The 13,160-nt window shown below is 49.0% G+C and overlaps 1 protein-coding gene across 1 annotated transcript in view; it reads left to right on the plus strand.

The window, feature by feature from the left end:
• The window catches only part of CRLF2 (cytokine receptor like factor 2), a 24,963-nt gene that overhangs the window by 5,823 nt on the left and 5,980 nt on the right, over positions 1–13,160 (plus strand). The window contains exons 2-4 of the mRNA XM_027766712.1: positions 2,924–3,026; positions 5,889–6,049; positions 9,370–9,503. Of these exons, the coding sequence (XP_027622513.1) occupies positions 2,924–3,026; positions 5,889–6,049; positions 9,370–9,503 (398 nt within the window). The remainder of the gene's footprint in view (positions 1–2,923; positions 3,027–5,888; positions 6,050–9,369; positions 9,504–13,160) is intronic.

Raw genomic sequence — 13,160 nt, forward strand, 5'->3', positions numbered from 1 at the left:
ATGCATGCCCAAGATCCCGAGAGGAGAATGGAGGGGAAGGGATTGTGGTGTGGCCATCACCCCTGGGGGGTGATTTCTCGCTTTCTATCTCTCTGTCTCTCTCTGTCTGTCTGGCGAGCGCACGTGCCCTACAGTGAAAACTTCTCAAAATAAAAAAGAATGATTTTATTTAACTTTATTACTATTATTTTTTCCAGTTTGATCAGAGAGAGACAGAGAAAGGGAGAAAGTGAAAGTGAGAAGGCAAGCCACCAGATCCGGGACTCGAACTACGGTTGACCATGTGAGACTCCAACGCTTTAACCACCACACCACCGGCCAGCCCCCAGACAAAATATTTAATGGGTACAAAAATGGAAAGTGAGCTGCTGAAACCTTAAGCGATTTAACAACAAAAATCAAGACCCTGCTACGTAGACATGTTTTCTAGAACAGTTTGACAGGCCTGTTGGCAGCTGTCCAATCCTCCCCTGTCATCCTCCTTCTCGGAGCACTCTCGCCACATTCCATGCCAAGCCCGAAGGCCACGGTGACAGTGCTCACCGGGGCCACCCCCTTCGGCTGTCGGCGGCTCAGCAGCCGTGCCCATCGGCAGCCGTGCCCCCCTCGCACAGCCAGCAAGGGCACGGCGGGACCCGTGGGCTTCTTCTCACTTCTCTTTTTCACAGCCTGAGCCTCCTTTGCCCGCCGGTGAGTCACGGTGGTGGGCAGGGCACCTGACCACAAGAACACTTCCCTCCGTGGTGGAAAACAAGGGCTTTATCAATGGAGGCGTTCCCACTGCGGTGCAGAGAGCAGACGCTGTTTGCTCCCTGGAAACGTCCCTCCTCTTCCAGGACCTGGAGGTGGTGGCCCTCAGGGGTGCACGCCAGTTCCTCCTCTGAAGGTCAGGGCTTCCCTGACTCGGGGAGGCCCTCCCCGAAATCTCTGCCGTTGGCACCAGAAGGTCAGACGCGAGCTCAGCGGCATCTGCGTTGTGGTCAGCGACGTCACGAGCGATGACAAACACAGAACAGAAGCGTTCCGTGCACTCGGGCCCCCAGGACGACGTTTCTTCCCGAGAACTCGAGCCATCTTCTCATATCTAGTTGAACCCTCACGTTTTATTTAGTTAGCGCTTTTTTTGGAGAGTTTTTTATTTTTTTACTATAGAGCAGGTACACTCCCTGGTAAGACAGAGAGACAGAAACCGAGAAATCATCTTCCGAGGGGGCTGGCCAGGCCACAATCCCTTCTCCATTCTCCCTTTGGAGTTTTCGGGCACGCATGCACATGTGCCCCGTGTGAGTTTCAAGTCACCAGGTCTGGGACTCAGACCATGGCCGGCCATGCGGGAGTCCGATACGGTAACCACTAGGCCACCGACTGGCCCCTTCCTACCGTTGTTCTGTTTCTACTCGCCAGAGAGCACTCGTACTCCCCAGACACAGAGAGAATGAGAGACAGAGGAAGGAAGCTCCCTCGAGCGTGGCGTGGACACGCTCCAATCCCTTCTCCTCCCTCTCTCCGTCCCGCTGGGATGTCGGCCACGCACGCACCTATGCCGGTCAGATTTTTCCAACCACGGTTCAAGTTCCGGATCCCAGATGTTGCTGGGATCAAGCTCCCTTAACCCTGAGGCTGCAGGGCCGGCCCCTGGCCTTCCCGCGTTGAGAGCTGGGCTGGGCCCACAATCACAGAAGGAGAGGAGTTGGGTGCAAGAGCCCAATTTCTCCTCGTTCCCCTTTCTGCTCAGTTCGGAACAGTTTCCTGTTGGCTCAGCCAAGGGATAGGCAGGTTGGAACTCGGAGAGGTCAAGCAGATTAGAGAAACAAGACTAAGGTGGTGGCGTGGTGGTGAAGGCACCGGACTGTCACATGGCCGACCACGGTTCGAGTCCCGGACCGTCACATGGCCGACCACGGTTCGAGTCCCGGACCTAGTGGCCTGCTTCCTCACTTCCCGTCTCTCTATCTCAGTCAGCTGAGCACCCGTGCCCTATCACAGAGTTTTAAATAATGATAGTAATAAATAAAATGATAAATAATTGTAAAAAATAAAAGGAAAAGGACAAGAAGAGGCACAAGACTAAAGGCAGCTACTGACCCGGTGCTGAAGGCGGCTGGATTCCCGTATCGCTGACGCCATGGTTTGAATCCTGGCCCCGGCGGCTTGAAAAACCAGGAGGGACGTGCCCGGTGCCTGTCTGTGTGCTTTCAGAGGATGGCGCCCTGGGGCACGGCGTCGGCCCGTCCGCGCACGCCCGAGACGGGCGGTTCACCCTTGCACACCTCGAAGGAAAGCTGCAACTCCCCGGCAGGCTCGTCTCGCAGGGAAGATGGGTTTTGTCATCAACTTTACACAAAGGGGTTTTAAAAATGACCATAGGAGGGACCGTGGTGGTTGAGAGTGCTAGACTTTCACATGGCCGACAGCGGTTCAAGTCCCAGACCTGGCGGTGTGCTTTCTCACTTTCCCTCTCTCTCTTTCTCCCCCTCTGTCCCTCTCCGGTCAAATGAAAAGGAATAAATAAATGAAGTTAAAAATAAAATAATTCTTTTTAAAAAAAGAAAAAGCTCGTGGAAAATGCCATAATGAGAAGATGACATGTTTGCACCAAATTAAACTCATGGGGCCGGCAGGTGGCGTGGTGACCTTAGGATTCTTAGGACAAGAGTGTTGACCTCATTTTATAAATTCCAAATTGGTTGTCAGTGTTGTCTGTTTTTTTTCTTTTTAAGAAATTTATGTATTTATTTATTATTTTTCGACTTGAGTTTTGCCAGAGAAAGGCAGAGAGAGAGGGAGAGTGAGAAAGCAAGCATCCCGGTCCGGGACTCAAACCGTGGTCGGCCACGTGAGAATTCCAGCACCTTCGCCACCGCACGACCTGCTGGCCCGGTGTTGTCTTAAGATATATGCTCTCTGTCTCTTTTGCACCCAGGAGAAGAACTGCAGGTTCAAATGATCTGCTTCAATTTCGAAACGGTGCAGGTTACGTGGAATGCAAGTCAGTACCCCGGGACGAACCTGACTTTCTTCTACAAGTAAGTGTCCTTCGGACGCAAACCCCACGCCCTGTGCGGGCATTCCTTCCAACACTGGAGCGTCGGAGACGGGTGTGGACACCCACCATGTGCAGACCCGGCTGTGTGTTATAGCCAACCCTCGGTCCTCACCGCAACCACCAGTCACCCACCCTAGCTAAATCACACTCAGAAACACCGAGATAGCTTTTAAAGAATTATTCTACTAGGACCGGCAGTTGGCCTAATGGCTATGTCGCTGGACTCCCATGTAGTCCACTGCAGTTCGAGTCCCGGACCCGGCGGCTTAAACTCATGCCGGGCGTGTGTGTGTGTGTGTGTGTGTGTGTGTTTGTGTGTGTGCTAGAGATCCTGAGAGGAGAATGGCGGAGAAGGGATTGTGGTGTGGCCATCCCTCCTGGGGGATGATTTCTTGCTTTCTGACTCTCTCTCTCTCTCTTTGTGGTGAGCGCATATACTCTATAGCAAAACCTCTCCAAATGAAAAAAGAATTAAAAAAAAGAATTATTTTATTGATTGGCTGGCAGGTGGCATGGTGGTTAAGGGCACTGGACTCCCACATGAGCAACCACGGTTCGAGTCCCATACCTGGTGGCTTGCTTTCTCACTTTCCATTTCTCTTTCTCTCTCACTCTATCCCTATCTGGTCAAATTAAAATAAAATGAAATAATTCTTAAAAAAATACTTAGCCTAGATGCTTGCCATATATATTTCCATTTTTTTAAAAAAAGGATAAAAAGGATTTATTCGACTGAACTTAATTAATTAATGAATTCATTTGAATTTGATCAGAGAGAACATAGTGTGTGTGTGTGTGTGTGTGTGTGTGTGTGAGAGAGAGAGACAGAGAGACAGAGAGACAGGGAGAGAACGTGAGAAGGCAAGCTGCCAGGTCCAGGACTTGAACCATGGTCGGCCACGGTGGTCCAGCTTCCCTAACCAGCCGGCCCCAAAACCACCTGGATTTTGTACCAGGGTATTTGCCCAGGGCCCGGTGACAGTGCAGGAGCCATCATGCCTGTCCCCGCGGTGGCCTGGCGTCTCGTGTCCTCCGCAGCCCGATGGAGGTTTAGGCCACATGACTTTCCCCTAGGCGTCCAGGGGCCTCCTTCCCAGTGGGGCCGGCCGCCGCGGGCGTCTCTGCTCTGCCTGCCACCCCCAGGGCAGGGCTCTGTGTGGGAGGCAGGGGCTTTCCAGGGCACGCTGCCCGGGTTCCATGCCGGGGCGTGTGACGCGTGGTTATTGGTGACAGTTTGATAGCCTGGGAGATAAACGGGAAGGGCACCGTGGGGGACAGCGGACGTGACACGTGTGAAAGCCGAGAGGCGCGGAAATCGAACAGGAGAGAGACACAGAGTGCTGGGTGTCCGGGGGTCGCACCCCTCGTTCACTTGGGTTTCCTCAGCCCCAGCGCCTCCTCGCTCTCTATTTTTTTATTTTAGAATTATTTATTTAGGGAACAGCAATTGGCGTCATGGCTACGTCTCTGGACTCCCATGTAGTTGACCGTGGTTCGAGTCCCAGACCCGGTGGTTTAAACTCACGCCGGGTGCATGTGCGTGCGTGCCCAAGATCCTGAGAGGAGAATGGAGGAGAAGGGATTGCGGTATGGCCATCCCCCTGGGGGGTGATTTCTCGCTTTCTCTATGTCTCTCTCTGTCTGTCTGGTGAGCACACATCCCCTATAGCAAAAAAAAAAAAGAATTATTTATTGATTTAATTGCATTTGTTACTATTATTATTTTAAAAGTATTTAATTATTTATTCATTCATTTATTTCATTCTAACCAGAGAGGGATAGCGTGAGAAAGAGAGAGAGAGAGAGAGGAAGCAAGCCACCAGGTCCCGGGACTTGAACCGCAGTCAGCCACGTGGGAGTCCAGTGCCCACAACCACCATGCCACCTGCCAGCCCCTCTGTTTTCTTATTATAATGTTTTTAATTTTACCAGACAGAGAGAAAGGGAAAGCGAGAAGGCAAGCTACCAGGCCCGGGACGTGAACCACGGTCGGCCATATGGGAACCCAGTGCTTTTAACCACCACGCCGCCTGCCGGCCCCTCCTCTACTAACGGGTCATTACGCTGTTGTTTGATTCCGCTTGCTATAGGCCGTATATCCAATGGAGAGAGACACAGAGGGAGACATGTAAACAGAGACAGAGAGAAAGTGAGGACTCACCCCCGGGGTTAATGGCCACACCACCATCCCTTCTCCTCCATTCTCCTTCTGGGATTTTGGGCACGCACGCACACATGCCCAGTGTGAATCTCCAGCCACCAGGTCCAGGACTTGAACTGTGGTCAGCCAGGCGAGAGTCCAGTGCCTTCACCAGTACACCATCTGCTGGCCCCTTGAGACGGTATTTTAGGGGCCAGCGGGTAGCATGGTGGTTAAGGGGCGCTGGACTCTCACCTGACCAACCACAGTTCGAATTCCAAACCTGGTGGCTTGCTTCCTAACTTTCCTTCTCTCTCGCTCTGTCCCTCTCTGGTTATATGAATAAACAAAGTTAAAAGAAATATGTCTTTTTTAAAGCTGATATTTTAAAAGGTATTCTAAGGGGCTGGCAGGTGGTGTGGCAGGTGGGGTGCTGCAGTTCGAGTCCTGGACCTGGCGCCTTGCTTTCTCACTTCTCCTCTCTCTCTCTCTCTTTGGTCAAATGCAAAGAATGACCGTAAACAAACCAGCAAATCATCCTTTAAAACAATAAAATAACAGGTCCTTTTAAGGAGCGGTCCCACGGTCTTGTTAAGGGAACAGACGGTTCAACCTGCAGCCCCGCTAGCGGAGAACACGCACCCGGTGCATGCACGTACGTGGGTAAGCCCGCAGGCTGACCGCCCCCTTTCCACCACACAGATTCAGCCCCGAGGAAGAGTACAGCCCCTGTCCCCGCTACACTGTTGACCAGGGCCACGCCACAGGGTGCCTGCTCGGGGCCAAGGACGCCATTCTGTATTTCTCTATCAGAGACGGAAGCCGTCCCGTTCTCACCATGGACCAGTGGGTCAGCGAGTACCGTAAGTCCGGGAGCACGCTCCTGTCCGCCGTCGCTGGGGCTCGGCATCCCCTTCTGGACCTTTCCAAGAGACCGTTCTTAGAGCAAGTTTCATCGTGGGGCCAGGAGGTGGGTGGCGGTGAAGGTGCTGGACTCCCACACGGTTGACCACAGTTCAAGTCCCAGACCCAGAGTCTTGCAGAACACACAGGGCACAGGTGTGTGCACGCTCAAAATCCCGAGAGGAGAATGGAGGAGGTGTAGCTGTCCCCCCTCCCCGGGGGTGATTTCTCCTTTTCTGTCTCTCTGTCTCTTTCTGTCTCTCTGGTTAGCACTCACACCCTACAAGAAAAAAAATCTCTCTCTTAAAAAAAATGACCATTTTTTTTCTTAAGCTTACTCATATTTTTAAAGAATTATGTATTTAATTTTCTTTATTATTATTGTTATTTTAATTTGCTATGAGAGATGTGTGCTCCCGAGAGAGAGAGAGAGAGAGAGAGAGAGAGAGAGAGAGAAAGTAAGAAAGCAAGCCTCCTGGTGTGGGACTCGTACTGTGGTCAGTCAGGAGAGAGTCCAGTGCCTTAGCCACCATGCCACCTGCTGGCCTCAAGCTGGCTAATTTCTTCTATGACACAGATAGGAAGAGAGACAGAGAGAGGTACCCCAATAGGGTCTCCGCACTGCAATCCACAGCCAGCCGTGAAGTCCATGTGGGTCCAGTCATGTCGGCACTGTAGCACCGCCTGGCTCGTGAGAAGCTCCGTCTCCACACAGGCCAGAAAGGGAGGTGTCTGCCGTGCGTGGGGGAGATCAGATGCCCCCGGGGAGGCCCCGATTTGAGAGAAGGCACCAGAGACAATACCGAGGTCCTCCCGCACAGGGGGAGAGAGGAATGACACGCCCTTTGTGTTTTTCTTAGAGAGAGAACTTTGCTATAGGGCGTGTGTGTTCACTGGAGACAGAGAGACAGAGACAGAAACTGAGAACTCACCCCCCGGGGGGATGGACACACTGCAATCTCTTCTCCTCTGTTCTCCTCGGGATTTGGGGCACGCACGCACACGCGCCTGAGTGAGTTTTAAGCCAGCGGGTCTGGGACTCAAACTGTGCTCAGTTACATAAGCATTATGCTATCTGCAACACACTCTTTTTTCCTTTTTTTTTGGAGAGTTTTTTGCTATAGGGTACGTGTGCTTGCCGGAAAGACAGAGAGACAGAGAGACAGAAGGTGAGAAATCACCCCCCAGGAGGGATGGCCACGCTGCAATCCTTTCTCCTCCATTCTCCTCTCAGGATCTTGGGCACGCGCACACACACACACACACACGGAGTCAATTTAAGCCACCGGGTCCAGGATTCGAACTGCTGTGGACTACATGGAAGTCCAGTGACATAGCCATTATGGCTACCGCTGGTCCTGCGACACACTCTTTTTTAAGTTTTTGCTATAAGAAACTTTACTTGTCAGAGGCAGAGAGAGCAATCCCAGTCTATGGGGGATGGCCGTGCTACTGTTCCTTCTCTTCTTGGGATTTTGGACACAGACACATAGACACCCAGCATGATTGTCAAGCCACCGGATCTGGGACTTGAACCCCAGAGCTGGCCATGTAAGCTCCAGTCCCCTAGTCTCCAGCCACCTATTGGGTCAAGAGAAACACACCCTCTTGTCTTCTCCCACATCCTATGGTGCGTGCTTTTTTTAAAAAAAAAAATTTTTATTTAACTTTATTTAGTTATTATTATTATTATTACCTTAGTTTGATCAGAGAAAGCGAAAGAGAGAGGAGAAGCAAGAAAGCCAGCTGCCAGGTCCGGAACTCAACCTGTCGTCAGCCATGTGGGAGTCCAGCACCGTTAACCACCACGCCTCTGCCGGTCCCTCCCGTGGTGTTTTCTTGACCGTGTTGAGGGCTGGCTGTCCATCTTGGGTAAGAAAATGACACAGAAATGTAGTCAGATCCCATCTCCAAAATATCTGTTTTTAAATTCTAGAGTTCTCTAAGGCTGTTCTGTCTTTTTGGTGGGGTGGGGGACAGGGGTGGATCTGTTTTAGAATCTGAGACCCGTCAACTCTTCATTCATGAAATCACTCATAGACCCTGAATGAATTTCCTAAGGCTGTCATAACCGATGACCCCAAAGTGGGTGGCTTAAAACAACAGAAACTGTGTTCTCACCCAGTTCTTTCTAGAAATCAAAAACCCTACACCGAGGAGTGGGCAAGGTTGGTTTCTTCTTGAAGATTTCAGAATCTGTTTCAGGACTTTCTCCCGTGCCTGGTGATTTTCTGGCAATCTTTGGTGTTCTTTGGCTTGTAGACTCAAGTCCTAGACCAGGTGGCTTGTAAATCACACGGGGACACGTGCATGTGTGCCCCAAATCCCAGGAGAATGGAGGAAAAGGGATTGCGGTGTGGCCATTCCCCCTTGAGGGTGATTTCTCACTTTCCCTCTCTCTCTTTCTCTCTCTCTCTCTCTCTCTCTCTCTAGTGAGTGCATGTGCCCTATGGCAAAATCTAAAAAAAACCCCAAAAACCAAAAAACGAAAGTTATAAAGCAATGAGACCCTGGCATTTGATGGAAGGTGGACAAATATGGATGATTTAATGCTGAGTGAAGCAAGCTCAAGCTAGACTATGAAAGAGAGGCATCGTATGTCCCCAATTTAGATATATATTCTGCATGTCTGCACTCTGTGGCAGGAACTGAAAAACTGGAAGGTGTAAAGGCATGGAGAGACACTGTGGGTACCAGAGACCGTGTGGGAGGAGGGTGGGAGCTAGTGTGAAGAGGGAGGGAAGCGGGGGGGGGGGAACATTTAACAAACACGAAGATGGAGAATTATCTGGTGACCGTAATGTGGATGGTCATCTCTTTAGCTGGATGGATATACAGTGTATTCATGCTGAGAAAATCCATGTTGTATGCTGTAAAGAGGTAGTGATTCAATGTAAAAAAATAAGAAAATAAAAGAAAGAAGAAGTCGTAAGGGCGAGCCAGCCAGATGCCATGCCGGTTGAGGCAACTGGATCCCACATGGGTGGCTGTACAGTGCAAGTCCCTGGGTCCCACTGCATCAAGTCCCGGATGCAGTGGCTTGGGAAATATACCGGGCGTGTGTGGGTGCATGCCCGAAATCCCAATAGGAGAACGGAGGAGAGCGTGTGCGGCATGGCCATCCCCCCGGGGGGTGATTTCTCGCTCTCTCCGTCTCTCTGGAAAGAAAGCGTGGACACGGTGGAAGAAAGTGAGTCTAAGCACGTAGGACAGAATGCTTTGGCATGGAGGAGGGCTGGTGTTCGTTGGAGGAGCTGACGGGTCTGGACTTTGTTCTCAGTGAAGCCCAGCTCCCCGGAAGATGTGAGGTTCTCGTGGCACCAAGAAGCGGTCACGGTGGTGTGCACCAACCTGTCCTACAACGGTCTGCTCTATGAGGTCCAGTATCGGAGCACCTTCGACACCGCCTGGCAGGTGAGGCACGGGCACCTTCTCAGGGGGTTGGGAGTGGGCAGCCGGGACACCGAGTCTGCGGTCTGCTGGTCTACACAGCCTGCTCTGCCTGTCTCTACCTTCCTTCCATCCCACCATTTCTTCTCGGCTGTCTGGCCTAGGGTGGCTTCATGGTCTTCTCTGCTGTGTCAGGTAGGGTTCTGCGGAGAGACAGAGCCAATGAGATCTCAAGTATCTCTCTCTCTCCGTCTATGTCTGTCAGTCACCTACCTGTTTTTATCTATCTATCATCTATCTGCCTATCATCTATCTATCTAGCATCCATCTCTTCATCTATCTCTATCACGGATCGATCTGTATCTATTAGCTATACTTATCTATTGTCTGTCCATGAGTCATTTACACTGATTGTCATCTCTCTATCAATCATCTATCTATCATCTATCTATCATCTATCTATCATCTATCATCTATCTATCTATCATCTGTCTATCATCTATCTATCTATCTATCTATCTATCTATCTATCTATCTATCATCTATCATCTATCTATCATCTATCTATCATCTATCTATCTATCTATCTATCATCTATCTATCATCTATCATCTATCTATCATCTATCTATCTATCTATCTATCTATCATCTATCTATCATCTATCTATCATCTATCATCTATCTATCATCTATCATCTATCTATCTATCTATCATCTATCTATCTATCTATCATCTATCTATCATCTATCTATCTATCTCTATCATCTATCTATCATCTATCTATCATCTATCTATCATCTATCTCTATCTATCTATTCTATCTATCATCTATCTATTTATCTATCATCTGTCTATCATCTATCTATCTATCCATCATCTATCTATCATCTATCTATCATCTATCTATCTATCTATCTATCTATCATCTATCTATCTATCATCTATCTATTTATCTATCATCTGTCTATCATCTATCTATCTATCCATCATCTATCTATCATCTATCTATCATCTATCTATCTATCTATCTATCTATCATCTATCTATCTCCATCTATCATCTATCTATCTATATCTATCATCTATCTATCTCTATCTATCTATCATCTATCTATATCTATCTTCTATGTCATCTGTCTATCATCCATTTCTATCATCTCTCTATCATTCATCTATTTCTTTCTTTCTTTTTTTAGAGAGATTTTTGCAATAGGGTGAGTGCGCTTGCTGGACAGACAGAAAGACAGAGAAAGGGAGAGTAAGAGAGAGAAAACACTCAAAATGGGACACGGCTATGTTGCAATCTTTTCACCATTTCTACATAATTTTTGTGTAAATAACGCAAAATGTGGATGAGACATTATACCCTTAGATATTCATAGAAACATTACCTAAAGCAAATGCAGGGACTAGCAGTTGGTGTAAATGGTTATGTCTCTGGACCCCCATGTAGCCAACTGTGGTTCACGTCCCGGACCCGGTGACTTAAACTCACGCCGGATGCGTGTGCGTGCATGCCCATGATCCCGAGAGGAGAATGGAGGAAAAGGGATTGCAGCGTGGCCATCCCCCCTGGGGGGTGATTTCTCGCTTTCTGTCTCTCTGTCTCTCTCTGTCTCTCTCTGTCTCTCTCTCTCCAGCGAGCACACAAGCCGTATAGCAAAAATCTCTCTCAAAAGAAAGAAAGAAAGAAAGAGAACAAATAGAAAACATTAACAGTGACCTGCATGTTCTACTAGAGGAGAAGAGTCAAATGCATTAAGGAATATTCATATACCATTTTTTTTTAAAACTTCAGACGGCATCTGTGCTCTGAGAGGGAGAGAGAGACAGTGAGGGAGAGAAGAGACCCCTCAGAAGGCGAGATCAAGCCACGATGCTTTCTCCTCCATTTGTCCATGAGGAGTTGGGACGCACGTGCCCATGGGCCTGGTGTGGGTTTCAAGCCCCCGGAGGCAGCATTCGAACCGCAGCCGGCCATGTGACGTCCAGCTCCCATGCAGTGCCTTAACCACCGTGGTATGGGGCCGGCTCTATAAGGAAATCCTCACTGCCCTCAAAGAGCGTTTGAAAGAACTCAAGGGGTCTCCAGGAAGCCCACAGGAGTCTGTGTTCTGACAACACCAGGCATGGATGGAAACTTCTTTTTGCACCAAAGTGAAAAGTACGCTTTATTTTCATTTTTTCACAAGCTTTTTTTTTTTTTTTTTAAAAAGGAATTATTTTATTTAACTTTATTTAGTGATTTTAATTTGTCCAGAGAGAGACAGAGTGAGAGAGCGAGCGAGGGAAATTGGGGGACTCGAACAGTGATTGGCCAGGTGAGAGTTCAGCACCTACTCCACCACGCCACCTGCCGGCCACAGAATACCCAGGTTTTTTAGTTTCTTAGTTTGCCTTTGTGTGTGTATATGTGTTTTATAAAGTTTCAAAAGGAAGCATGCATAACTCTTACAGTCATAAAGAATCCATTATTTTTTAAATGACTTGCCTAATTGATTCTTGTGATAATTGTAACTACTTCCCAGTAATTCTTCTGGTGCCGGGAGGTGGCGTAGTGGGTACGGTTCTGGATTCCCATGTGACCAGCCGTGGTTCGAGTCCCAGACCTGGTGGCTTGACAACCATGCGAGGGTAGGGCCGGCAGGTGGTGTGGTGGTTTCAGGCGCTGAACCCCCACTCAGCTAACTGTGGTTCATGTCTCAGACCCGGCGGCTGGCTCACTCTCTTTCTGTTTCTCCCTGGTCAAAATAGAAAAATAATGATAAAAAATAAATACATTTTAAAAAAGAATGATTGTACTCAACTTTGTTTATTTTTAAATTTGACCGGAGAGGGCCTGAGTGAGAACAGAACGCGAGAAAGCGAGCGGCCAGGTCGGGAATGTGAAACGTGCTCAGCCGTGTGGGCGTCCAGCCCCCTTCACCGTCTCTCCACCTGCTGGCCACAGATAGACAGTTCTTTAAAATAATAATAACACATTAAATGACATAAAGAATTCTTAGAAAATAAATCGATCGATAAAAAGAAAAGCGCGTGACGCCCGTGTGGGTGCGTGCCCGATCTCCCTGGAGGAGAATGGAGAAGGGATGGCAGCGTGGTCATTTCCCGGGGGCGACCTCTCTCTTTCCGTCTCTCTGTCTCTCTCCTGTGAGCGCACACACACCATGGCCAAAACCCAAGAGAAACAACAGATAAAGCTCCTGTCCTGGTAGTTGCCGCGAACCGTTCATTTTCCCTTTTCTGGGGGGGCGCGCTGCGGCGTGGCTCTGGGGCTAGCCGACCACAGGCTCCGAAGGAGGAAGGTGTGTGTGAGTCCCTGGGGTTCTAAGCAGAAAGCCTAGTCCTGGGGCCAGCAGGGGGTGTGGTGGTGAAGGCGCTGCACTCCCCTATGGCTGACCGCGGTTCCAGTCCTGGGCCTGGCAGCTTGCTTTTTCACTTTCTCTCTCTCTCTCTCATCAAATTTAAAAATAATAAATAAAATAAATAATTATTTAACATGTAAAAATGTATTTATTTATTTTAAAGAGTGATTTCATTTCACTTTATTTATGAATTTATTTTAATTTGACCAGAGAGGGATGGAGTGAGAGATAGGGAGAGTGAGAAAGCAAGCCACCAGGTCTAGGACTCAAACCATGGTCAGCCATATGGTAGTTCAGTGCCCTTAACCAACACGC

This window comes from Tupaia chinensis, unplaced genomic scaffold (genome assembly GCF_000334495.1).
Source record: "Tupaia chinensis unplaced genomic scaffold, TupChi_1.0 Scaffold143644_1, whole genome shotgun sequence".
Classification (NCBI taxonomy): Eukaryota; Metazoa; Chordata; class Mammalia; order Scandentia; family Tupaiidae; genus Tupaia; species Tupaia belangeri.